The 27,790-nt window shown below is 40.6% G+C and overlaps 1 protein-coding gene across 10 annotated transcripts in view; it reads right to left on the reverse strand.

Moving 5' to 3' along the window:
• Positions 1 to 27,790, reverse strand: part of CCDC88C (coiled-coil domain containing 88C) — a 128,046-nt gene that overhangs the window by 33,798 nt on the left and 66,458 nt on the right. For 8 of the 10 annotated variants that reach the window (XR_010600728.1, XR_010600729.1, XR_010600730.1 and 5 more), the window contains exons 5-15: positions 27,052 to 27,110; positions 25,140 to 25,223; positions 23,174 to 23,314; positions 22,139 to 22,323; positions 21,302 to 21,383; positions 20,676 to 20,834; positions 12,580 to 12,726; positions 10,295 to 10,439; positions 7,137 to 7,318; positions 4,288 to 4,425; positions 1,609 to 2,679 (exon numbers count right to left, since the gene is read on the reverse strand). Coding sequence is in view for 7 of the 10 variants with exons in the window: in XM_005285406.5 (XP_005285463.2) it covers positions 1,609 to 2,679; positions 4,288 to 4,425; positions 7,137 to 7,318; positions 10,295 to 10,439; positions 12,580 to 12,726; positions 20,676 to 20,834; positions 21,302 to 21,383; positions 22,139 to 22,323; positions 23,174 to 23,314; positions 25,140 to 25,223; positions 27,052 to 27,110 (2,393 nt within the window). In the remaining 3 variants the exon portion in view is untranslated. Of the gene's footprint in view, positions 1 to 1,608; positions 2,680 to 4,287; positions 4,426 to 7,136; positions 7,319 to 10,294; positions 10,440 to 12,579; positions 12,727 to 17,660; positions 17,771 to 20,675; positions 20,835 to 21,301; positions 21,384 to 22,138; positions 22,324 to 23,173; positions 23,315 to 25,139; positions 25,224 to 27,051; positions 27,111 to 27,790 lie in introns of those variants that run through there. The other 2 variants (XM_008165726.4, XM_042858613.2) reach the window with 2 other exon arrangements.

The following is a 27,790-nucleotide window of genomic DNA, read 5'->3' on the forward strand; positions in this document are numbered from 1 at the left end:
ATGTCGATGGGAGGGCATCTCCTGTGGACATAGCTACCGCCTCTTGGGGAGGTAGAGTGCCTATGCCTATGGGAGAAGCTCTCCTGTAGGTAGCATCTTCACTAAGTGCTAAGGCAGGGGTCGGCAACCTTTCAGAAGTGGTGTGCCGAGTCTTCATTTATTCACGCTAATTTAAGGTTTCGCGTGCCAGTAATACATTTTAACGTTTTTAGGTCTCTTTCTATAAGTCTATAATATATAACGAAACTATTGTTGTATTTAAAGTAAATAAGGTTTTTAAAATGTTTAAGAAACTTCATTTAAAATTAAATTAAAATGTAGAGCCCCCCGGACCGGTGGCGAGGACCTGGGCAATGTGAGTGCCACTGAAAATCAGCTCGCGTGCTGCTTTTGGCATGTGTGCTATAGGTTGCCTACCCCTGTGCTAAGGTGCTGTAATTGTAGACAAGCACTAAGACTACTTCCTCACCGAGATCCTTTCTTAAACCATCCTTGGGAGGAGAGGGGCAAACAACTGATTACAGCCTTTTCCCCAAGAAACATTTTCTAAAACTAAAGAAAGTGGATGTTGAACAGCAGCTAGACTGAATTAACAAATGTGTTTTTTTTTAATTAAAAAATTCAAATGTTATCTCCAAAGAAATTTAGCCCAATTTGTACATATGAAATCCTTTGTTTAGACCACAGAAGACTAAGCAGAAGTATAGATAATAACAGCACTCAGGTTTTCACTTTATCTTGTTTAAAGTAATTCTGAAAAACCATCAGCCTAATTTGTAAACTAGAAACTGGTGGCTTGAAGACTTTTAAAATAAAACCAACTTTATAATAATAATATATGCTCTGTGCTTATGCTGTGGCATCCCTTAAAAACTTGTTTCAGAGTAGCAGCCGTGTTAGTCTGTATCCGCAAAAAGAACAGGAGTACTTGTGGCACCTTAGAGACTAACAAATTTATTAGAGCATAATATGCATCCGAAGAAGTGGGCTGTAGCCCACGAAAGCTTATGCTCTAATAATTTTGTTAGTCTCTAAGGTGCCACAAGTACTCCTGTTCTTAAAAACTTGGTCATTTAACTAAGTTATCTCAATATCTACAATATTGCCTTACATGTCTTTATACTTTCTATAGAAAATTCTTTGAATACTAGAAATACTTCCTAGGACACCAATCCTGCAACCACATCTGAATGTGTCCACGCAAATCCCATTAGTTTTAACAGGGCTCTGCCTGGGCTAAAGGCTCCAGCCATACGGCTACGACTGCAGGAACAGGTCCTTATTAACCTTGTGCAACAGAGCCACTACTGTATAATACACAAGGCACAGTAAGTAGTGTTGCCTTGTGCCACAGCAGAACAGGGTCAGGACTCCACTGTAGTGAATGCAAAGCTAAGCCTGATTATAGAGTTATGGACACAAGACAAACTGCAGTTCTAGGATTCCACTTCCTCGGGCAGCACAACCTGTGATGCCTAGAGTCACAACACAGGGTCTCTCAGTCTCCCTAATTCATGGTCTGGATCAAACTGACCACTGTCTACACTACATAGCATAAATTACATAAATAAAATGCATATGATGAGGCAATATTATTATTTTGATTACCTCTCTCAATGTAGCTAGTGTTCTTTTATCAATGGTAACTTGCTTTATAAGGTCTTTATTGTCTTTTTCAAATTCTTTCATCTTATTAGACGAGTCTCTGAATCGAGCCATTTCTTTTTCAAGTGTTCTGTTTTCCTTCTCCACAGCTGCCAGCTTTACTGTGTTATCATCCAAAATCGCATCTTTCAACTCTACCTGCTGCCAAAGCCTTTTTGTTTCCTTCTCTAGCATCTTTTTGTCTTTCTCCAGTTGGGACACTTCTTGCTCCAGCACTTTGTTCTCCTTTTCTAACCTCTCCTGCCATTTGCTGGAAATCTTCAGCTCTTCAAGTTTTCTCTGGAGGACCTGATTTTCACTTTCCATTCCCTGTAGCTCTTTCTCTAGCTCTTGGGTTTTTTTGCTGCTGTTCTCCAGGATCTGCTGAAGCCTCTGATTCTCAGAGTTCACACTCTGATAGCTCAGCTCCAGCCTTTCCGACTTCTTTCCCAATGTTTTTAACATCTCCACATTTTTTCTTAGCTCCTCTTTCTCCCTCTCCAGCTCCTTATTTTCTGCCTCTATCTGTGCCATTTTTGTGCTGGTGAATCTCATGGTCTCTACCATCCTCCTGAGCTCCAGGTTCTCTTCATCCAGCTGCTTGTTGTCCCTCTGCAGGTCCTCTAGCCGGATGGAAACATTCTGTAAGGTATCCAGGGACTTTCTCAACTTCCTGTTCTCCACTTCCAGATCCCCATTTTCCTGCTCTAGAACCTCAACTTTTTCTGTTACAATTTTCATGGCTGCTGCCTTCTTTGTGAGCTGTTCATTCTCTCTCTCTAGCTGATGGAGCTCTTTCTCCATTTCCTCCACACGTTCTACCTTTTCTTTAACCTGTTCAAAATCTTTATGCAATTGTTTCTTCTCAAACTCCAGCTTGCTGAGTTTGCTGCTAGTCTCTGTAACTGTTTCATGGAGCATCTTGTTCTCTTTTTCAATGTCTTTTATTCTGGCCTCGCTACTAACCTGAGCCCTCTGTCTCAGGGACAAAACCACTTGGTTGAGGTGGTCATTCTCTTGTTTGAGGTCCTCTATCTATATTAAAAATAAAACAAGGAGAGAGTTATCTATAGTAGAGTAGACAGTACCTGAGGTGTTCCTAGTGAGTATGTTTTTTTAGAGCAATGTACAGTCTGGAAATTTACGCCTCGAAGCAGTCAGAACTCTGTATTAACAAAACAATGCCTATTTAACACAACACAAATTCTTCAACCATTACCCATTGTCATCCCTGACTCAAACCCTCTCCACCAATCCAAACTAAGGAAAAGGCTTCTTGAAGAAAATTTGGTTTTATCTAGCCCTTTTAATACCATACATGAGGTATCTCAAGGTACTAGTGAGTTAAACATTGTGCTTTATTCTTTTCAAACCTTGAACTAAGCAGGTCTAGGCAGAGTCAGTACATGGATGGGAGATCTCCATGGAACAGCTTGGACTTGATGATTTCTGAGGAGCCACTCCTGTCTCTGAGTCAGATTGAACCAATGCCCTAGCACAGTGCTCAGAGGCACTGTTCCCTCTCTTTTTAGGTTCATATTCTCCACTTATCACTGTGAAAACTGAAAGCACAAGTGCCCTTTACATAAGATGTAAAATTAATGTGCTGAACACTAGTATTTGTTAAAGAGTTCATTAAAAAAATATTCTTTGAAAGGGAAGAGAGTTCATCACAATTTCTTGGCCAAATTCCAGCTGAGGTAGTTACGTTGAACCAAATACTCAAATCCTTAGTCAGATTTTTACCTAGTTCTTACTCAGGCAGAACACCTACTGAAGTCAAATGGAGTTAGGCCCGAGTAAAGGCCATCCCTACCCTAGTTTCTGCCTACTCGAGTTTTCTTCACTTCCTGTCCTAAATGTGAAGCGTCCACTTCCTATCATGTCATGAGGAATTCCTGTGTGCTTTTACACAGCAGCTGTGCTTCACCACAGCTGTATTTCAGAGGTGGAGTTTTCCCGGAGTATAAATCTGTAAAGCACTTAAGAATGTTTCAGGATGAAAGGCACTACATATAAATGAAAGGTTTACTTTTATTATTTAACCTCACCCCAGCCTTGTCACACAAATCAATTTAATATATTTTAAAAGCAAGCACACCATTCTCCAATGACCTACACATCTATACGCATTATTAAATTACTAAGTATGAATGACACCTTGTAAGCTTGTAAAATAGCGGTATTGTACTTGAATTGCATCACAGCAGTAAAGGCTGCAGGGTATTTAAAATGTCAGTCTTGTGGGTGTAGTAGCTTTCTCAGCATTTTTTACTTAGATCAAGGAAGTCTAAGAAAACTACCATGACACATAGCTGGTATCACTCCAATCTTCTTCAGCAATATGGGATTTGAGTTGTACATCCTAATCTGTCTAGTCAAGGCTTTTTGAAGGGCAGGGAAGAACCAATGTTACAAACAACCTGAAGGCTCCCAAAGAGCAATGGGATGAGCAGACGACACCATCACATGTAGTTATTTTTGCTCAAAGCCACCTTGACTTGTATTTGAACAAGTGATCTGCATGCAATACACTCTGTGGGCTATTACCAAGCCCCTGAGCCATCAAGACCCTCTAAATGGCCATGGTAAAATGACCACTACTGAGCATAAGCTTTTGGATCACATTTGTGAAGTCGGCACCTGTCTGTCTTTGTCGGCTTTTACAGTCTCCATGACTCCCTGTAGCTGTTCTTTCTCTTTTATCAGCTCCTCGCTTAAGGTCTCCAAGTCTTGGTTGCTTTGTTTCTCTTTTTCAATCTGATTTTGCAACTTCTCAATCTGCACGGAGAAAGCACCACAAAATACATCAGACAACAAATTGAACCATGACTATTTTTATTTCAGGGCATTTTGAAAAGTAGAGATTAAATAGATGGCCAAGATGCTCTCTGTTCCTGAAGGGTTATGTCAAACCAACAAGACTGAGCAAACTAACCCTTCCCTTCTGAAAGTTGTTTAACGAACTATACAAATTTAGGTCAGAATTTTCAGAAATCTGAAAGTTCGTCAGGGACTGGGGTGAAACTCTGGCCCTATTTAAGTCAATGATAAAACTCTCATTGTTTTCAATGAGGCCAGGATTTCACACCTGGTACCTCAAGTTGGATACCCAAAATGGAAGCACATGAAATTAGAGAACACTTCTAAAAATGTGGCTGCTAGTTCTTTGATCTCTCCACTTACATCAATATTTTGCCCTATTGTCTTTAATAGTCCTTACACTCAACATTATAGTGTCCTTTTCTTCCTGCTTGCATTAACTATCAAGCAAGTCTGAGGGAACTATGGTTTGGTTTACTGTTGTTTTTTAAATTACCTCTTCCTCCATTAAAACTTCCTCTATCATCACCCCTTTTCCACATTCCCTATATCTGACACCCAGGCCGCTTGTGTGGAAGTTCTGAGTCTCCCCCACCATTAATATTTGCTTTGCTGCTGCATTAAAAACAAAAAAACCTTCCCACTCTACAAAAATCCCATTGATCATTCTTGGACATGAAATTTTGTCAGCATCAGGAATCTCAGGATTATAGGTCTCCACACAGCATGTGTGAGGAAGACACATTTTGTTAAAAAAAACAAAAAAAAAACCCCACACACACACGATAAACCCAATGTAAGATGCTTTACAAGCCTTATATCTCTTAGTATCAACAGACCATGTACCACTGACACTGTAGTTGAGCAGGCAAATGACTGTGCAGTAACTTCTTTTCAAATCTCCTTGAATAGGTGACAGAGTCACCAGCAATATGATCAGATTGTGATATTCAATCAACATTCACAGACTAGGTTACCTCCCATCACAGTCTAAGTGATGCATCATTAGCAAAGAATTTTAGTTCTGTTTCATGAATCACAGCTGTTCTTGATCACAACACTTTAAACCCACTGGCATTTTTGCTCTGTCTCATGCCCACACATTCTGCCCTGCCCCTGCACTGACACTCTCTATTACTGGATAATCCTACTCATTTAAGGGTGGGGATCAAACCTTTAGGTAACCCAGGCTTGGTAACACTCCCCACTGCCAAAACAGGAGCAAATCAGACTAATGCTGGGCCCACAAGTGCTGGTACTGATATAGTGCCACAACTTGAGGTATCAAAGAAATATGTATGTGGTAAGCCAAAGTTAACTGCAGCTGTTCAAATGACTTAAGTTGCTGGGCACCAGAGACATTTGTTGGGCACTTTATACCCTTAGATCTCAAGTTCTGAGTGTTTTAATTAGAGAACCTAGTTTGAATGACTGTCACAAAGGGGCCGTGAAGGAATGGAGTGGGAAGAGGGAGAGATGAATTTTTGCAGACTCTCTCTCTCTCTTGCTCAGATAGGGACTTTGAGAAGTGGATTTTGTTCTCTCACCTTGGCAAAAGCATCCTTCAAAGTGCTCCCTGTAGTAAGGGGATGCCAACCCCCTCTCACTGGCATAGAGGCAGGTACTGTGCCAATTATAATCAGCCAATCTACATCTAGACTACTATCTACAAAACAGCAAATGGGCGCTCTCATTTAGGGCATCCTAATGGTCCAGCACATCTTTAACGGGAAGCTGAGCAAAGAGGGGAGCCCAATATGTTTCAGGGCCAAAGTGTTGTATAAGCTTGTATCAATACCACAAAAGATATTAGTTACAGCAGCAAAGAGAAAGGCAGGAGTAGGCCCCATAACACGTTTAGTGTTATGGAGAGGGATGAGGAGAACTAAGTCCCTTACATGGGAATTCTTCAAATGGATCAAACTAACAAGCATCCTGTTTCCCCACTGGCACTGGGTCTGTTACTTGGAGATCAGAATGCATGCTGTAGCCAGACAAAACCAAAGCAGGTGGCTGTGGCAGAACTGAACACCCCTTTCCTAAGGGAGAGCTGGGCTGGCACATGAGCTAAAAGTATTAACAGTCAATAAGGGAGTGTGGCAAAAAAATGTGACTAGCAGCACATTCATTACCAGGAATGAAAAGAACCCGTGGCTTTGTGGGAAGGGGAGATGCAGCAGAACGCTGTGATAGCCAGAAAAGGAGACAAGGCGGAGAAGTCAATCAAGGACCCTGAATAGCAGAGGATGTTTCTTTAAAAATATATCGGGCCGAACTCACCCTTCATGTAACTTCACTGATTTAAATGGAATTACACAAAGGATGAGTGTAGCCCATTGTTTTCTCCTCTGTAACAGAACAAGCTGAGGAAATACTTGTCATGGAACAGGCAGTGGGACAAGAGCACAATCTGCCAGTGGCAGAATAGCTCCATGAAGTGCATATATAAGGAAGAGGACGACTATAATTATCTAGGCAAGTACTAAAAAATGAGTTGAGAACCTCATGCAGAACATGCATGAGCTCGCCAGGGTTGACAGTACTGCCACAAGCATCACTCAGGAATGCTGTAAGCTGCAGAGTGTAACAGGTCTAGTTCCAGCACACCGTTAGAAACAGCAGAATCAGCTCCCAAATAGCTAGGCCAGCATGAACCTAGTGAGAGTTACCTTCTTGCTAAGTTGTTGATTCTCCTTTTCCAGCTCTACAAACTTTAGGCTGCTCTCTTCCGTGGTCAAAGAGAGATCTCTGAGCTCTTGGATGGTGGTTTGCAGGCTCTGATTGTCCTTTTCTAGCTTCAGAATGCGACTCGATGCACACTCGTTTAGCTCAAACACAAAGGACTTTCTAGCTGTTGAAACATAAGAATCAGAATGCAGGAGTTTATACACATTCATAAACATGTTATCATTTCTAGGATCATAAAACATAGATAATTAGGGCCAGACCCCTAGGACTTCAGCTGATCTAGAGTGGTAGAGTGGTCCCTAAGTAAAAACACCTACATTAAAAAAAAAATGGAACATACTTCCATAGATAATAATAGTTACACCCCTTCATGAACAGGAAAGTGTCCAAAGACATGATATCGCAAAAGCTGCTTATTTTCATAGTCTCATATCTAAGAATCAGGTTAGCTACTAAGTTGAATGGTTAACTAGAAACGTTTGGTGTGACACACTTTTGCTGAGATAGAAATTCTTTAAAAAAAAAATCAACATCTGAAACTAGGAAAAATGCCATTTTCAATCATTTATACCATGAAGTTGCAGCTTCAGCACATGGCCAATTAAAACTTGTATATTAACCACCGAAATCGCTCACGTGAATGGGTGCCAGTGCTCTGGGTTACCCAACTGCTTTAACAGGCACACACTGAAGCAGTGTGTGTATTTTAAGGCTGGATACACATGCACTAAGCATCAATCACAGAGAATTCTCTCTGAATGTGAGTTTTGCCACTGACTTCAACAGAGCCAAGATTTCACCCCAGGTGTTTAGAGTTCACAGGTTTTATCACATTTTATGTGACATTTCCCAATACCAGCGTCTCCATTGCACATTTACCTTTTTCACAGTAATTGATTTTAGTAATTCAGCACTGGAGTAACTAAAAATCTACTTCCTGTTTCAAATGTAACAGATCTACTCTCTACATAAAAATCATATGTTTAACATGCAAGTGACATTAACTCTGTGTTCTAGTCTTAGAAAATACTCATCCTTGCAGGAAGAAAGACAAAATGTAGTGCTGCTACAGCCCCTTAAATAGCACTTACAACTGGCAGAAACTCCTGGGAGTTTGAATGGTTTACAACATCCATGATCTTTATGAGCAATACGCTGGTGAGTTTTGGTTGCCTTGATGTTTAACACTAATACCATCAGCATGGTTCAATTTCAATTCTATTCTGAAATAAAGTCTGTAAAAGTGGCTTTATTGGTTTCCATGCTTATTGTTACCTATTGATTTCTGTATCAACTGTGCTCAGTTTACAAGTAAAAAAAAAGGGGGGGGCGGGAAGGGGACGGTTCTACGTGTCATCCTTCCAAACTCAACCTGAGATCCAACAGTCAAGCTGGGTTCTTTACTGATCATCACCACAGCTAAAATAAAAGTTCTGGAGACCAAACTGTGCTCTCAGTTACATCTGCACAATTCATCTGTCCTCAGTGGGATTAAAGTGTAACTAATTGGAACTTCATAAATGGAGCTGGCTGAAAAATAGGAAAACATTTTTGGGAAAGATTTTGAAATTTTTAAGTTATTTTCATTTCACAGGGTTCAAAAAAATGAAGTAACTGTTTTTTTTCCAAAATTTTAATGATTTTTTATTCAGATTTTCATAAATTTGCCTTCCCCCTGCCCCTTTTTCTTTTGCCACAAATAAATGATGTCATTGACTCTCCTCCACTTTTCTTTTGCTACTCTGTTGAAGTTTTGAAAAGCTAAAACTTTTGAAGAGTTACAGACTGATAGAGTTACAAAGTTTATCATTAATTATTATTCCCCCTTTATAACTTTTCTAAATTTGAGGAAGTTTTGAAAGGTTACAAAATGGACAAACAAAAACAAAAAATGGGAAAGAACCTAGACATCATTCATTCTAATACATTCAGCGGCAAAAAAGAAATACAGGAAAAAGCAAACAAAGGAGGGGGGAAAAAAACCAGAAAAAAACAAAACAACCCCCCCCCCCCCCGCAATTTGAAACGAGGCAGAAATGTTTGCATTGCTTCAAATTTGTCACAGAAAAATTGCATTTCCCAAAATGTTTCAATGTTGATGAAACCGTATTTTTGCTGCACAAGAAGAACCAGATTACAGTTCATCCTCTCTGAACTTGCTGAGCTCGCTCTGCAGGGCTAACAAAGTAACAAGAACTAATTAGTCAGTACAGTTAGAAGATATATCTCAGGATACATACAGCAAGCCAATCGGAGGAGCAAGGTGGTGGTGCCATTTTTACATATAGTCATTTTACAAGATCCTGATTTTACCAAGACATGTGCACGTGCTAAGATTTACATAATGTGATTTGCCCCACTGACATCAATGAACCTACTCATTGTGTGTAAAGCTAAGCATGTGCATGAGGCTTTAAGGGATTAGGTAAGTGTTCAGTAAAGTTCTGATACTGAAAACTTCTGCCAGTAACATCCTGTTATGTATACCAGGATTCTTTAAAATATGATTTTGTATCCTAGTATTATAAACTGAATTAATTATATGAAAGAAACCAATTATCAAGCCTATGATACAGGGCACTGATTTTTTTTTTATGTCTTGCATATAATTACTGAAAGTGAATCACCCACTTAAAAAATATCCAGCCGGTTATTTCCCCTCCCCCTCACTCATTTTTCGCCTTCTATTAAAAATAGTTACCTCACAGCATAGGCTTTTTCCTGGGACTTAGAGATCAGCTGGGAGTAGACAAGGGTCATCGACTCCTCCCAGGCACTAACTATTTAGTTAAAAATACCTTGTGCTGGGATCATTACTGTGCAATATACGAGCGTGTTTGTTTATTTTTGGGCACTTTCTCAAGGGAGGTTTAAATATAAAGAAGTCATTGTTAATAGTTACATAACATAAGGAAAGAAGCTGGAATCTGTGGCATTGTTAGAAGCTTTTTGTTCAGTTTAAATAATAAAAAGTCAAGTGACTAAATACGGAAATGTATTTCCCCATGTGAACTACTGAGCCTGGAGTTTGAGGTTTTGCTCCTGCCCAATGCAGTAACTTGTTCCCCGCTCCTCTTCTACAAGGAAACCTTGCGCAAGCACAATAATAATTAAGAGTCACCTCATGACTGCTACTTACTATCTGCGAGGTCTGTGCTCTTTGACAGCTGTTCTAGTTCCCAGCCCAGGTGTGCAGACTCATTCATGCTCTGTTTTTGCGCGATCTCCAGTACCATATTCTCTTCCAGCAGCTCTTCAATTCGCTTCTTGTCTGTGTCCCGGTCCTGTGGAAAGAGCATGCAGATGGAACATCATGCTGAGCGTATTAACTAGGGAGCCTGATCAGGCTTGCACAGTTATTGTTACTAGGAGTGATGAATGTATCAAGAATTGAACGGACCCCTCTACACAACATGTGTGCATATGTTAATATACACATACAATATTAAGAGAGACCCCACACAGATCCAAGATTAGAGCCATCCTCTGGATGGGCCAGATCCCAAATGAAACTTCCCCAGGTTCAGAGGTACAAAGATCCAGGGTTTTGGTTTAGGCCCATCTCTAATTACCTGAAATACTAAATGGACGATTCAAGACATGTTTAATACAATCAAGCCTGCATAATTTCACTACTAACTTGACAACTTTTTGACACTATCTGGGCTCATAATAAGCTCTCTGCTCTTCCTAAAGCTGAAGATAAGCATCACAGAATCAAAGATATTTTTTCTTCATTTCTTGAAATGCCAAGAAGTTAAATCTTCATGTCACATCACTGTCAGTTTCACACAGCTTTTTAACAAAGAAACTGTGTGAATAAATGGAAAATAAATTCATATAATGTACTTAAAAAAAACCAAACAAAAAAAAAAAAAAAACACCCTACCATACCAGGTGATACCACATGCTGTAATTGGAACTAAGTGCTGTTAGGGTAGGAAATCAGTAATTTCTAATTGACATTAAGTTCTTGACTTAATTCTTGCCTTTCACATGCAAAATGCACCAAATATGCATGGGCTCAATGAGACATTGTTCAACATTTCCCAATGGAAGTCAGGTTTTTACTGCTGATTGACAAAATGGGAATTATTCTAATGAACAGATGAAAAATAGGCTTATATACACAGAACAATTTCCATTAAAGTGAGTTGGTATTGAATGGGATAGACTTTAGAGAGTGATGAATAGTTGTCCCAGTCAAAGTACTGGTGTAGCCTATAGGCACAGGCATGCTCCTCTCTCTCTCTCTCTCTCTCACACACACACACACACCATCCCTTTCTCCTTATAAGACACTTGTATCACTCCGAATAATATTTACATGCATGATGTTTGCATTGAAATGAGAACCACCATCTCTATATGCTACATAATACGCTAATACATAATGCACTAAGACAGGCAAAACATACCTAACATGAAAGACATCAGCTAGGTTAGTGATTTGGGGCAATACATTTTTGGTTGCTCAATTCGAGACACCTGACAGGCGCGCTAGCCCTCTGCATGTCATGCCTCTTCAAGGTATCTCAAGATGGGCACCCAAAATTTGAGGCACCCAAAATTATAAGCCAATTTTGAAAGTCTTGGGTATCATTCGTTTCTTAATTTACGATGTTCTGAGCTGTGCATTTAGCGTAACACTAGTGGATCTGACCAAGACCTCCATTCCAGCAAAATCTTTTTCAGGCTAATAAATGACCACACTTTGCAAGAATTCAGAACAACGAACCCATAAGAATGAGGAACACTAGTAACTAAAATTACAGCACATGAAGTAACATTTCTTATGTTTAATGCAATAATAAATGTCCAATGTAATTTATTAGCCTTTTAGTTGTGAGTGATAAACTGCCAGGTCTTAAGTCTCTCATTTGTGTTCAAACGAATAAGCCCCTTTTCTCTGATTTACGTAGTATTAAATATTGAGAACATTTTATTTTTTGCAGTGGTCAGTGCCTCAGACCTGCTGCAATAACTATACATTTTATTTTCAGCAAGAACAGTTGTTCATTGCAGCAGATTTTCATATCCCAGGTGTAAGACTTTTTTTTTTTTTGACTTTTTTTTTACATTCTAAACCCTCAACATCCATGTACATAGGTTCAGTATTTGAAACTTGGTGATATACGCTCATGTAACCTGAAATTTGTCAAACCATTTGCTTCTCCCAAGCAGATCATGTTTTTTTATATTTATATAAAATATAAATATATTTTATTGTAAGTCAAGTGTCACACTATTTTAAGCATGCATGATGCACTGTGCACTGACACAAAGTTCACATGGCCTGAGACACATTGAAAACTTTGTAAATGGGATTTGTCCAACTCCACTAGATTATGTAAAAAGAGTATGTAATCTAGTTTAAAAATATGATTTTTTTAAAAATCGCATAGTTAAATAAAGAGTGTGTACCAGCTCTACATCATGAAGTTTGGATTTCAATTGCAAGTTTTCCTTCTCTAGTTCATGCAATTTATCACCACGAGCTCTTGCTATTGTTAACTGTTCTTCTAGCATAGCCTTTGTTTCAATTAATATGATGTTGTCTTCTCTCAATTCCTAGAACACAAAAAGAAAAACACCATATGAAGTCAGTAGTTTCAGAATTTTACGTTGCAAACATCAGACAACTTTAATATACTACAGTTTGAAAAAAAGGATCTATAGCACACCTATACAAGGGCATTGAAATACTGGATATTTACCTATGAATAGCACCTTTTAATCATTACCTCTAAGATTACAATTTTACATATGAAGATCCCATGAAGACAAAGATTTACACTTTAAAATGTTCCAATATCAACGTTGGTGAAGCACTTGGAAGACGGAGAGCGCACATATAAATAAACAGACCTAGACCTTTAGAGGTTACGGGAACATTTACATGAAAAGGTCCTTTCAATAACATGTCAGAAAGAATTCTCTTTCCCTCTTTCTCATGTACATGGCTTTATTTCACTTAAAGAAGCACTGGTTTGCAATGACCTCTTAGACACCTGACACAATCATTAACTGTATGAACAGTTTTGTTTTTCCTCTAGGCCAGCAGCATTTTTGGTTTGTGTTTTGTGGAACACAAACCAATCTGGTTCTGCAGCTACAGCAGTTCTAGCACAGCTCTAGGAACAAGGCTGGTGAATTATATGGTGCTCCCCTTGTTGTTTGAACCACAACAAAGCAAAAATTGCAGCATCATGCATTCATATACCTTATCTCCAGAAATAATGCATATCCACAGCATAAAATCTGGTTGACATTCTTGACCAGGTCAGAACAGCTTTAAATTGTCTGATTTCAGGTAAAAAATATATATATATAACTGCTTACTTTTATCTTTAAATGCTTTTGATATCAGAAACATACATGTAAGGCCTGCAATTCTCTCACTCAGGAAAGCAACGGCATTTGAAAGATGAGAAAGAGCAGGATGTTACATAGGGAAACCGAGGGTGGAATGGGGACAAAATAACCCAGCAATTTACCTTGTTCCGCTAAAAAGATTTGTACACCTCTACCCCAATACAACGCTGTCCTCGGGAGCCAAAAATTTTTACCACGTTATAGGTGAAACCGCATTATATCGAACTTGCTTTGATCCACCAGAGTGTGCAGCCCCGCCCCCCTAGAGCGTTGCTTTACCGCGTTATATCCGAATTAGTGTTATATCGGGTCGCATTATATCGGGGTAGAGGTGTATTCGTTTATTTTTTCCTCCAACATACAGAAAAAATGGAACACGCACACATCCACGGAGAAATAATTATGGGTGGACAGTTTATTGCTGGACAATAGCCTTCAAATTGTAAAGCCTCTGCTGATATCAGTGAATGAGTTTGCTCTCTCTGACAACAAACCTTCAAAACACATAGACTACTGAAAGATTATCAGGAATGAGTAAGTTGTGGTGATTCGTTGGACAACAGCTGCCTTCCCATTTTTGGAACGATACAATCAGGGGCCTCAAAAGTCTCATGGCAGCTCAGTAAGACTCATTTCCGAGTCTAAATGTCGCATTTCAGAACATAGTTTGCAGAGATTGTTATGAAATGGTGTTCATGCTCTAACATGCATACAAACCTAATATATACATAACCCTTAACCATAACTCATAACCAGTCTATTAATGCTGACCTAAAGAGAAATCCTACAAAGGCTTTCAATTTAACCCTAATTTATCCTAAAGCCAGTGGGAAGAGTCAGCAGTTGACCAATTAATCTTCAGGCATTTCTTGCCATTCAGATAGGACTTTCCTGCAGTACGCAAAACTCTAGCCATCAGCTACCCTCCTTAGAAATAGAGAGTGCTGTGGGGTGGAGATGTGCTGCAATTTCTTGGAAATAAACTTTGGCAGGGAAAAAAAAAATCTCATGGCCCATAGAAAAGAAAAATCCCTGGTTATTGTTGCTACTGCTTAGAACCAGCACTTCCATCCATCACCTATTGTGTGGAATGGCTTTTAAGTCCCCATCACACTGAAACTGATTAGTGCAAAGCTGTTGCAAAACGTTAGATGAATGTGTTTTTGGAACAATTCCAGTAGTAGTAAGAATCCATGGAGAAACATTTCTATTAGTTTTAGGTTTTATAAAAAGAGAAAGGATGTTCTTGTGGTTAAGGCTGACTGGGACTCAGGAACTCTGGATTCCGTTTCCCAGCTTTGGTACAAACTTCCCGTGATATCCTAGACCTAGAGAAGTCCCTTAATCGATGTGTGTCTCAGTTCCCCATCTGTAAAATAGGGATGATTGCACTTTGTGCTCACAGGAGATACTATGATGGTGACTGCAATAGAGACGTCTGTGAGTAAATTAATAAAGAGAAAATGTTGAAACTCTGATATTTTAAGACCTAAATTTTGGACCACATTTGACCAGAGAGGAGGAATATGTTAAACTGTCTGACACCAAAACAGATGAGAGTGAGTGGAGTTAAAAACAGGCAGCATGCTGGGTGTAAAACAAGTACCAAAAATACTCATATTGAAACAATGGGTCAATCAGAATATATTTAACAAACTGTCCTGCTCAGTCTGGACCACAGCCATGAGAAGTAAGATGGTGTTTGACCTCATAAACATCACCTCAGAACTCTCTCTGAAACTGCTTACCAAGCAGGAACTGATTATTTCAGTGTCTCATGAAGAGTCTAACTGTGTGCCAAGTAAGGAATACACATATTTGGTCTCTGTTTGCAAATCACACATTGTTGGGAGCCATAATATCTGAGAAATGGGAGGTACGCACTATGCATGTGCCTGAGGGGCGAGGAGGAGGAGGAGGACCTGTCAGATCAGAAGGTTTCTGATGAAATCTTAATTTAAGAACCTTTTGCAGAAGCCTGTTAAAGTTGGGCCAACATTATTTACTTGCACCCATTTTCTGAGGTCATCTTTATAGTGCAAACTTAATTTAAGTAATTACTCCAGGATAGCTTTATAAAGTTATGTCTCAGAGCCTGGAAGGTAGAATTGTTCTTAGCACAGCATATTATAACTAATGTCACCACAGATAACCCTAGGGTAGCACAACTGACCTGAGAATTGGTTTGGCTACAAATCATTTTTGTATTAGATAAGCAGAATGGTTGGGTGTATTCTTCATGGGAATGAAGATTTTTTTTCCTCCTTTTAAATTAATAAAACTCTCAAAATGGTTTTATAGCCGTGGGGTATTTTTAAATCAACAGCACAGAATAGTTATCTATGGTCTTTTAAGATTTATAATATGTTTACTTATAAGAGATTCCAAAATCAATTAGAGGAAATTTACCTTAAAACGAACTATGACTATAAAATATCCAACGATTTCTGATCTTGCCTTCATAAACCTCTCACTGAATTAAACCATAGAATTTGGTCTGCAGCCTTAACAACATGGGTCCTGATCCTGAAAACACTTATGCCCATGAGTAGACCACTTAAAATTAAATCTTAGCATAAGTATTTGCAGGATTGGGGCCAGAGTGTTGAATATTCAATTGAAACTGGAGAGTTCTCTCTCTCTCTCTCACACACACACACACCCCTGATGCTATGGAAGTTGCTCCCGCTGAGCTGCAAAAATGTTAACGAATGCCCTGGAATAATTGCATTTTGCATCCATCAAACTAAATGAAAATGTAAAAGAAATGCTTTTTTTTTTTTTAATTATTAAATGTTCACAGGAATTTCTTCTTATTATCCTGTGGGGAAACTTATTGCAGTTGGGGGAGGAAAAAATGCAAGTAAGACTCCCTGGTCTCCAAAAAGAATCTGATCTCCTGGAGAGGCACTAGACTCAATGCAGCATTCCTCTCCAGCAGGGCTTTTATGTTGGAGGGAACCACCTGCTCAGAGGAAGCACTGCATTAAGTCTGCCCCTGCACATTGATAGCTATGACCTCATTAAGCCACTACAGTGGGCAAGTCCATAGACTGCATTTGCATTGTGTTTTCTTAGAGCTATAATCAAATTAAAACAGCGTTTGGTAATTTCTTCTTGTCATGAAAGACGCGGAAGGAAAACATTCACCTGCTCAGACATGTCAAGTCTCGCTCACTTGCAGTGAGGCTTGCTCCTTTTGCACTTGTTCTAAGACAGCTTCTCTAATCTCCCTCCTGCCATTAGGGACTTTTAGCCTGTGGTTTAAGGAGCTATTTAAAGTCTCACTCCAATTTCTCTACTCTTACCTCTTGTAAACTGCCTCACATGGGCTGCCCTCCATATGGCACTTTCATGACCACTGCCCGGAGATGACATTCTTTAGGGGCATGTTTTCATGGCTGTACTTCAAGTACCAGAACTAGAGGCTTGTTAAGTGCCCATCATATGTTTCTTCATTGAAGTGCATGCAGTTAAAATGGCCCTATCTATGTGAAATTCGTTTCAGAGTCTCAGACCCTCTGAGCTTAGGAAGCTACCAATAAGTGTCAGGGGAGTTGGATCAGCTTTATAGCCTAGTGGTATCTCTCACCGTCAAGTGAGGGACTAGAACTAGACCCCTGCTCCGACACTGGGAGTGGTTCTGAGGAAACTGTAAATCCAGCTATTTTTCAAGGCGGTGAGAAAAGTGTGAGCAGGCAAAGCTCTGAATTAAGTCCTATTCATTACACCTCACTTTGAAGGACAGTTGCTTAATCAGGGGGGAAATGGAAGGGAAACTGAGGGATAACACTGGCTGAAGGACATATACATTGTCAGATTCTGGCCTCATTGAAGCCCCTTTACATTGGTACAGCAACATAAGAGGGCCAAAATCCCCCCTGGGGAATTTCCTGAATGCAGCCGTCAGGAGCAGCACAAGGCCAAAGGAGACAGTTATGCTGCCCTTCTACATCTTGGGATGTGCTGGGGTATTTAGGACAAGGAGTGGCTGGAATGCAAAATACTGGCAATTTTACACTGTGGAGCAGCCCAAAGGCAGCTGAAGCAGCTCCTAACTTATGCCAGAGGACACATTGACCCCCTAGAGCAAACAGAGTTCGAAAGGTGCCAAGAAGATGTAAAATGACCTTTGCTCCATCCCCATGCCTCCAGATTGCAGCTCTTAGAGATACAGCACAGAATCTCATCTATGATGCAGAATCTTGACACCCAACACGGAAGAGACAGAGGTGGGAGACTGCATAAGGGATGGAAGAAAAGACATGAAGGAGAGCTCTGTAAATTTTACATTATGGATCAAGTTAACGTAGCACATAGGAAGCAGAAGTGGTTAGTTTGAGGGTATTGCTGGCTCTAGGGCAAGCCACAGTGCTGAGAACCCAAGTACAGTACAATAGAATGGCTGCCCTCTTGTCTCAGATGAAGATAAGAGGAAGCACTAGCCTCTCCCATGCTACCAGAACCAACTCCTCTGCATGCTTTGGGCAGCAGACTAAAGTATAGCAGCACAAGATGTGGCTCTGCTATCTAGGGTGCATGATAGGGTTAATGCACAACTGATTTGCCAGCTTGAGGGAGTAGGAGAGAGAGACGATTTACAGTAAGAGATTGCAGTAAACTGGAAATTGCCTGCAGAGAGAAGCCTGCCTCAGTTTGCAGTTTATACATTTGATACTCAGCACACTTAGTGGACCTATTCATAAGACGCAGTGGACAGCTGGTCCCCTACGTTGGCAAAGAGAAAAATGTATTTACAAGGCGAGGTTTGCAAACCATAAAGAACTGCCATGTTTTCAGCAGGGAGTGTTATGGGCGTATGTTTTAGTGACACTCCATTATCTCAGGAGCTTTATATACTTACAGTTTGGGCCCAATCTTGAAGTCAATTGCAAAATTTCCACTGTCTTCAACGTAAGCAGAACTGGGATTACATGATTCCAAGATTCAGCCTCCAGAATCCATCTCAGACAGTCTTTTGATTGCATCTGACTCTGGCTAAAGTGCCACATTCTTCCATTGGAAAGGCAAAGAATTACTCAACCAGCCCAAAACATTCTCATTGTTGCTAGTGGCATGGCAGTCACAATCAGATATTTATCCATAGGACAAGCAGAAGAATTTTGTCTGTTTTTGGATACCATAAAGGTTTCATACACAGTAAAATAAACAAGCGACTTGGACACTGTAAGGTAGAGGACTTCAGTTAGTCTGATTCAGTTCTGGAGCCCATATACAGTAGATTCGGTGAGATATTTGTTGACAGCTGTTTCCCATAATCTTAGTCACACGTTGAGTCTATCCATTTTCTTCAGCATGAATCCTAACAGAAGCAAGCAGGGCTAATGCAAATGCACTGAGCAGAGCCGTCCCTTGGGTGCTGTGACTCGGGGTGACTACTCCAGGCCCTGCACTTTGAGGGGCCCCGTGGGCCGGACCGATTGGCTGGTGTGGCCGGTCCCGGAAGTGACGGATTCGTCACTTCCGCCCCAGACCCCGCACCTCACTAAGGACAGCTCTGGCACTGAGGCAACCCTTCCTGCCACAAGGTCACTGCTATCTTGTGTGACAAAGTTCCTCCTCTATCTTGGTGGGTCCTGCGCTTATTGGCAGATTTTCTTGCCTCAGAGATTCACAATGTGGGTTGGGGAACAGCTCAGAGACCTTCCCCTCTGGAAGAACCCACAGTCCAGGTCAATTGGGAGGTTTGGGGGGAACCCGGGCCCGCCCTCTACTCCAGGTTCCAGCCTAGAGCCCTGTGGACTGCAGCTGTCTATAGTGCCTCCTGTAACAGCTGCATGACCGCTACAACTCCCTGGGCTACTTCCCCATGGCCTCCTCCAAACACCTTCCTTATTCTCACCACAGGACCTTCCTCCTGGTGTCTGATAACGCTTGTGCTCTTCAGTCCTCCAGCAGCACACCCTCTCACTCTCAGCTCCTTGCGCCTCTTGCTCCCAGCTCCTCACACTCGCACCACAAACTGAAGTGATCTCCTTTTTTAAAACCCAGGTGCCCTGATTAGCCTGCCTTAACTGATTCTAGCAGCTTCTTCTTAATTGGTTCCAGGTGTCCTAATTAGCCTGCCTGCCTTAACTGGTTCTAGTAGGTTCCTGATTATTCTAGTGCAGCCCCTGCTCTGGTCACTCAGGGAACAGAAAACTACACATCCAGTGACCAGTATATTTGCCCTCTCCCAGACTCCTGTACCCCACTGGTCTGGGTCTGTCACACTTCCCACATTACCAGAAACAGGTCCATCCATGTTTCTAGCACGGAATCCTCAGCTCTCCCTCTCTATTAGTTTTAGGTGGAAAAGAATTAGTAAGAACGAGCAGTAGAAAAACTCCAGAAGGGTAGAATTAGGTGCTTGTACTGTGGGTGAACTGAAATGGGGTGGAAGGTATCCCTATGTATCAGGGAAATGTAGGGGATCTCAAGAGTTAAAGATGAGATTAGCCAAGAGGCCTAGAAAGAGAGTGAAATAGGATGAGCAGTGGCCTGAAGTGGCTAAGCAGAAGATATTGGTATTACCAATAGCATAAACTTATAAGTGCAAACACTCCACTTAAGAGCAGTTTCTCTGTTATTTACTAAGGCCAACATTTGCAGATTTCGGTTCCTAAAGTTTGCCATCTGAATCTATACTTAAAAATTTCTAGCCACTTCAATCGGAGCCGCAGATGCTAAGAACCTCTGAAAAAATCAGGCCATTTATTTAGATAATTAGCACAAGGTACTCACAAATAGAAAATTTGGCCAAAGAATCAACTCTGGCACAAAGACAGCTTGAAAATGTACTGCAAGGAAGTTGCAAAGAGGACCCAGACTTGTAGTGTCAAAGAACAGGGCTGCTACAGTCAGCCACATAATGGAGATGCAATAGATCTATAACGAGGGGGCTTTTCAGCACTGGCCTAGCCCATCTCTCACTGTTGAGTTTTACCACTAACTCCAATGGGGGAGCAGAGCTAGACCATTGCTGAGTGCTTTCAAAAATCTCATCCATCAGGTATTTTCTGGAACTTCAGTTTGCTTTAATGTGCTGGTAGAGTGAGAGTGATTACAAATGAAGCATGAACTGGTGAGCAACACTGGGGAAAATGTGCCCTGAACAGCAGATTTTTTTCCTGATCTTCACTTGCCTCCATACGAGCCTTGTAGAAATCCACATCATGCAGTTTCTCTTTACACCGGACCAGTTCCATCTCGAGTCTCTCGACTCGGTTTGCTCTCTCTCTCAGTGAATCCAGTTCATCTCTGTATGCTCGGGCAGAGCGTGCATCAGCTGCCAGGTGGATGTTCTGGGAAAAGTGACAGACAAACGGAAAAAAATAAAATTAACCCCCCCATTCTGATAAAACTCATGACATACCCCTTCCCCTGCCACCAAGTCCAAATGAGTGGAAGTGAATGGAAAGCCAAGAGTGACCCCACGGTGCAAGTGTGGCGAACTCTTCAATTAGCCATCAAACTCACTGCAGGATTGAGTGGTAACTCAGCCTACAGGGATTCTTCAGTTTTCAATGATCAGCGCTGTATGTGCTCCAGGCATTATTGGACTAGTCGGTGAACTGAGCAGATGAGACCTGCTCTCATCAGTAAAGTCACACTGCATTACTCTGTCACAATCAGACCAACACACAACATGCTGCAGTAACTTGGTTCCATCATATACATTTCATGAGAAGAATTTTTATCTTACTATTGAAAGCAATATTTAAAGTGATGTGTGTCACGGCAGTGTTACAACTGAAGAAGCTCCACTTACCTCCTGTTTTATTTTCTGCACCTCTAGTACGAGCTGTTCTGCTTCATGTTTAGTGTCCACGAGTTGCTCAGATTTTTCTTCCCTGAAAATGATTAGGGAAAACTTAATAAGAAACTATAACAAGGGTTCCTGGAACAATATTTATGGCATTAACATCATGGCAAGATGTAGGGGGTATTAGTCACAGGAGTCCACCAGGATAATCTGGACACGAGACCTTCTAGATTTTCTTGGTGCTGCTCCAGTTTCAAAGTTACCAATAGCTACAGATGTTTTCTTGTGGGGCCCTCAGCCACAGGAAATTTGGGACTGTCTCTCTTTTTTAAATCATCATTTCACCTGCCATTCCTGCTGCCACAGTCATTTGTAACCAGTTCTTCCCAACAATCACTGCCAACAAGCGAGGGTAATGTGTATGCATGTAGGGAAGGGGAAATACCAGCTGGAATCAACAATCTTTGAAAACTTAAGGATGGCATGGGGTGGGGAGGGAAAGAAGAAAGAAAGAGTGAGGGATGTGGGAAGGCAAGAAAAGAGGGAAGGGAAAGACAAAATAATGGAGGTTTGAGATTGGTGACAAGAAAGAGGGAAGATGGGAAAAGGTGAAGCCAGCTACTTTGCGTACATCCTTTCCTTGAGCAACCCGTCACCCCCAACCTACAAGACCCAAATCTACAGCAAGTCTGCATGTAGAACTCCGAGACAAGTCAAGGTGTTGAAGCCAATGGGCAACTCGATGCTGCAGACTCAGGCTTAATACATGTTTACTTGCTGCTGTTAGCAAAGAACCTGAAATAGAGAGCGTTTCTCCAGCAGCCCAGGCGTTTAGTGACTTACAATTCCTGTCGGACCCTTCTCAGCTTTGCTCTTGTGTCTGCCAGCTCAACAGCCAGGTGCTGCTTGTCCTCATTGGAGAGACGATTGGCTAGGTTTGGTGAAGAATCTGGACTAGATGTTTTCAGAGGACTTGGTGGTTGCTGAGACTGCAGATAATCTCTCTCTTGAGTGAGATCCACAATCAGCTGGAAAAGGAGAGAGGCCAGTGGCATTAACAAGAAATAACAATACATTGCACTTATAGCTCCTTTCACTCAAGCATCTCAAAGTACTTTGCAAAGGTGGGTAATTATTAGCCTACCTTACAGATGTGGAAACTCAGGCACAGAAGGTTCAGGTGATGTACCTAATGTCACACACTGAAGTCGGTGACAGAGTTGGGAACAGAACACAATTTTGATTCCCAGTCCTTTGCTGACCACTGGAATACACTACTTCCTAGTGTTTCAGATAAGGACTTTATTTTGCTTTGAGTTTTTATAAAAACTGCAACAATTTACAGGTTTAACAAATACAATCAGAGTCAAATCAATAACAGTAGGAAGAGGGGGAAGTTAAGAGATCTAGGTCGGGAGAAGAGAGGTTTCTAGCAGAGATCTGAAATAAGATTAACTGATGAATCACAGATACAGAGAAAAGATGTCACTGGTGGCATCAGCTAGAGAGAAGGCTCTTGAACCAACAATGGCATATACTGTGGGAGGGACAGAAAAGTATCCACTCAGAGAAGAGAATAAGAGACAAAAGCTTTAAGGCAAATTCACAAAATAAAGCATATTGTGTTTCCTGCACACACTTCTCCTTCACAGATCAATTCTCTGTAGCTCGAGTATACAATTTATGAGAGCAGCAAGGGAAGATTAAACATCACTCTAACGAATGCTAGAATTTTTAGAGATTTAATAGAGTGACAAGAGATTGAACCTTAAATGAAACATAGAGGCAATCAGTAAAGAAGCAAAAGACAATAGAAAAGCAGAGCCTGTGTCTGATCCCTCAAATGAACTGTATGAGAAACAGACATCTCATTCATACTTCTGTGCACTCGTCTCTCTCATCAATAAGCCTCTTGAGATGGAAAACCATATTCCTTGAGAGAGACTCCAGTTCTTCTGGGGCCATATCTGGCAGCTCTAGCCACTGCAAGTCAAACACATTCTCCTGATTATGAGTCACCTGCAAACAAGAACAAAATACAGTTTTTGTTTTTTTAATTTTCCCTGGTATATTTTCAAATGTTGCTTGTTGAATTGATTCACTCTGTGCAAGGATTTTCTTTCAAGTTTGCTACTTATATAACTCAGCTGTTGGAATCAGTACAGTTCCTCTTCCAATTGTCACCAATTTTCAAGAACTGATGAGTGGGCAAACCTAGTCATAAATGTCACTTTTCAGCAAATATAGCCAGGAAATGGTGCAGAAACGCTCAGTTCAACTGCAACATCATGTAACAAAGCTTCTAGTTTTCACAAGATAGCTAGATTTAGAAAAAGTGGCTTGATAATTTTGTGCTCAAGAACACTAAGAGTACTGTACTCAACTCTCAATCTTCATGCGGGTGAGCTCGTCACTGCAAGAGTCAGGAAGGCATTGGCCCCGTATTGCACAATTAGCTAGATGCATTATTAGGGGGGTGACAAGGTTTGTCCTTCCCCTGACGCTCTGGCTATTGACCACTGTCACAGGGAGTATCTGACTTCATGGATCGAATGTGGCAGTGATCTAATCTGGTATGAAAAAAAAAAAATTTTTAACTACAATTCTCTAAAAACTGCTTTTTTCCAAATGATGTTGCTGAAAACTGCACTAGACTGGAAAGGTTCTTTTCAAGTTGCTATGTCCACATTTAGGACTATGCATGTTTCTGCTTTTACCAGAACCATATTCTTTATGTTCCTTAGTCTTTAAATGAAATTGCTAGTCTGTGGGATCTGCTTTTAGAAAGCAGATTTTAAAATATATTAAAAGGTTATTGTCAACATCTTCTAACAGTATGTGTTCCCCAACCCCCCTAGGTTAGTTGGCTTTTTGCTTTTGCATCAGATGAAGCCAGCACATCCTGAGAGAACGTGCATTTCGTACTTGAGGCCTGTCCAGTAGAGGGCATTTACAGAAGGTTTCACCTGAACTCCCGAAAGTGGGATGATAGCTGCTGTTTGAGCAAACATTTTTTTTTCTTTTAACGAAGCATTTAGAATCCAGGCGACATATGTCACCAAATTATACCATTTTTAAAAGACTGAAATCAAATTTTGGACCATCAAGAATACTTTCAAAAGCACTTATGTGACTTAGGTGCTTAAGACCCAATTTCAAAAGTGCCGCAGGTACTTGGGAGTCTCATTGCCTTCTAATGGGACTTAAGCTCCTAAGTGACTTTTGAAAATAAGACTAAATCACTAAAGTGCTTCTGAAAATTTTACCTGAAACCCTTTTTGTGTATCCTTATAAAACTACTTTCAGTCTGAGCTGATGTTTGACAGTTCTGACATTTATTACTGCCACTTTTTGAGAAGTGGTTAGCCCAGTTAATTTCCCAACAACCTAGTAATTTTTACCTTTTAATTTGATTACACTTAGAGGGAAGCAGTGATTTCCAGCTCACGTAGACATACCTGTGCTAGCACTACACAAGCTAGCATGCTAAAAATAGCAGCGTAGCTGGAGTAGCAAGGGAAGGTGGCTTGGGATAGCCACCCAAGTACGTACCTAGTGCATCCAATTGGGCACATATTTGGCAGGTAGCCCAAGCTGCTACCTAGGCTATCCAGGCTACACTACTATTTTTAATGTGGATATGTCTATGCGAGCTGGGAATCATATCTCCAACCCCAAAAATAGATATACCCATACATTCATGGAATGTATCTTTCTTTGTATGAAACACACTAGTGCTACTATGAAAGGTTAACCTGTGCTACCACATAGCAGAGTAAACAATACCACTGAACCGGCAGGAGAAGAAAAAAAGAAAGCAAGCTTCAAGTGCTGAGAACCCTACCTCCTGAATGTGTGAAACAATTGCAGCCTGGGTCTCAATATCCAGTTGTTTTATTCTTTCGATAAACTCTTCCTTTCTTTCACACTGTAAACAAACAGAAAATAAATACACACGTCACTTGAAAACAGCTATGGATCAAAACTCTACCATGGTGTTATTTTCTTTGAACATCTCTGCACAGCTAAAAGGACACTTGCAACACCAAGGGCCAGACTCTGTCACACTTACTCACATTGAGTAGCTAGTGCTTTATTCCACTATTCCAATGCTCCTTGAGGTCACTGAACTAACTGAGGAGTCAATGAACATGCGGTGTGAGTAAGGGTGACTGAGTCGTGCCAAAAGTTTTTAAACTTAAGGCTACGTTAAATGTAAAAAAAGAAACCCAACCAAAACCCAATCTCCCTGCCACCCAAGGTAAAAATCAAGGATTGGATCCACTGCTGGTGTAAATCAGCAAAGCTCCACTGATTTCAAAGGAGCTACACCAACATATATCAGCTGAGGATCTGGCCCTAACTTTACTTTACATCATTTAAACCATTTGTTTACTTTTTGCATTTTGCTCATTTTGGGCAATGACAACAGATCAGTTGGTTTTGCTTTTGCTTCTGCCCACTTCAGCTTCATTTTTTGGTTCTTGGGCACTAATTCAATGTGTGCTTTGTATGTAAAATATTTAATGAAAAATAAATGAGAATTTCACTTCATAGCTTCACAACTCTATTTTTATCAAATTACTTTTGTAAATCTTAAAAAAACAAAAAAATACCCCACACAATGACAGTCAGTGCAAATTTGGGACCTCAAGTTGGCAGAATCTCTAGACCAAAGTAACAGAGAAGTTGAACATTTCCACAGTCTGTTTTCTGTTGATTCCATGATATACAGTGCTGATTTTGGCCCAATTCTGAGTACAACCATTCACTTCAGCGGGAGGAGGTTCAGGTCTTTAAACAGGAACTGAGACTATTCAGCCCCTTGCCGAATCAGGCCTTTCATTTTTTGTGTTAAAATGTGTTAGTAAGAATAAAGTTCCGAACAGCTACATGAAGAGAGCACTGCTCTGACATAATTGACTTGACATAGCTGGGCAGGGAGAGTGTCCTAAGGCATGACAAGAACATTAGACAGACACACAAACAAGGTCAATTATAAGCAAAGACTGGCCTGCAACATTCCTATTGTCTGTTACAACAGTTTACAGTGGAATTCCAAACACAGGGCTTTGGTGTGCAGGACACTGATTCCTTTATTTGGTTAACTGTCATGTATTTCAGGGGAATTTACCATATGTATCGGCTGTCCATTTGGTTTAACAACACAGCATAAAAACCCTCATGTGATCATAGAGTTCCTATTTAGGACTTTCTATCTACACATATTTAAAAAAAAAAAAAAAAAGGTGCGGCTGAGTAGTATTTGTTAGAAGACAGTGATTAGATGTTGGTTTATCTATTCTCTTTGCACTACATATTGTAACAACAACAAACAACAACAACTCCAGAACAAAAACAAACCAACTCCCTCTCCCGCACAACAATCCTTAGACTAAGGAGATTGTTCACACTCACATTCTCTCCTGCAGGAATTACTGTGTGCCAATGATTTGGATTGCCTAATTGTGACAGCATGTATCAAAGCACTGTTCAAACAGTGGCAAGGCAGGTGGCAAGCTGAGGCTACAGCTTATTATGCAAAATGTGCTAATTTTTCTCCCATCTTCTTTCCCCCGGTTTTTCTGTTTCATCCATCTATTGTGTCTTACAATTCTAGACCACAAACTGTCTGGGGAAGTACAGCACTTTGCATAATGGGACCTGGATCATTGATTGGCACTGCTAGTTCTAGCACCAAAATCAGATTCAAACAACATATTAAAATATTTTGTAATTCCATAAGGCATGTTCACCTGTACAGCACAGCCCAATACCAACAACAGCATCTTCTTAATTTCATCCATACTTTTACCTACATTGAAAGAAAAGAGGCAAATCAGTCCACATGCACAACATGAGTCACGAAAAATACTTGCATAAAGTGATTATCTCAAAACATAGAGCAAAGCCCTGTTGGATTGGAGTAATAACCTTTGATTTAACTGAGTGCTTGAATATATACACACACATCTAGATCTGTTTAACATGATTTCAATGTAGCAAAATGGTTGTTATAGATTAATTTAACAGATCCAGCACAGCACTTATGCATTTGCCTGTACAGGCACCATGCTTGATCCTTTAATTCTGATGAAGTAAAAATACAAAGCAGGAGTGGGGGAGGGGTTGTTTTTAAAAGGAAAACCCCCCTGAATACCCAAATTACACATTTTAAAAGTAATCACCACACAGCTTCCCCCAGAGTTAAACTCAGAATGCTGAAGAATACTAGTGCGTACTTAAATTCATTGTCTATCAAAGAGTGGTATGCTTCAGCAATGAGCTTTGTCTCTGTTCTGCATCCAAGTGTACACACTTTGAAGTGAATGCTCCATGTGCTAAGAGGGAAAAAATGGGCTGTGTAGAACTGAGAATATTCGGCTACCATACGCTCGTGGATCCGGCGGGGAGAAAGGGCATAAGCAGGATGCTATTGCAGGGAATCTTGCTGTGACCAAGAACCCAGCAAGTATCATTCTCATTCTTAGGTGA

Source organism: Chrysemys picta, chromosome 4, assembly GCF_011386835.1.
Source record: "Chrysemys picta bellii isolate R12L10 chromosome 4, ASM1138683v2, whole genome shotgun sequence".
NCBI classification, from domain to species: Eukaryota; Metazoa; Chordata; order Testudines; family Emydidae; genus Chrysemys; species Chrysemys picta.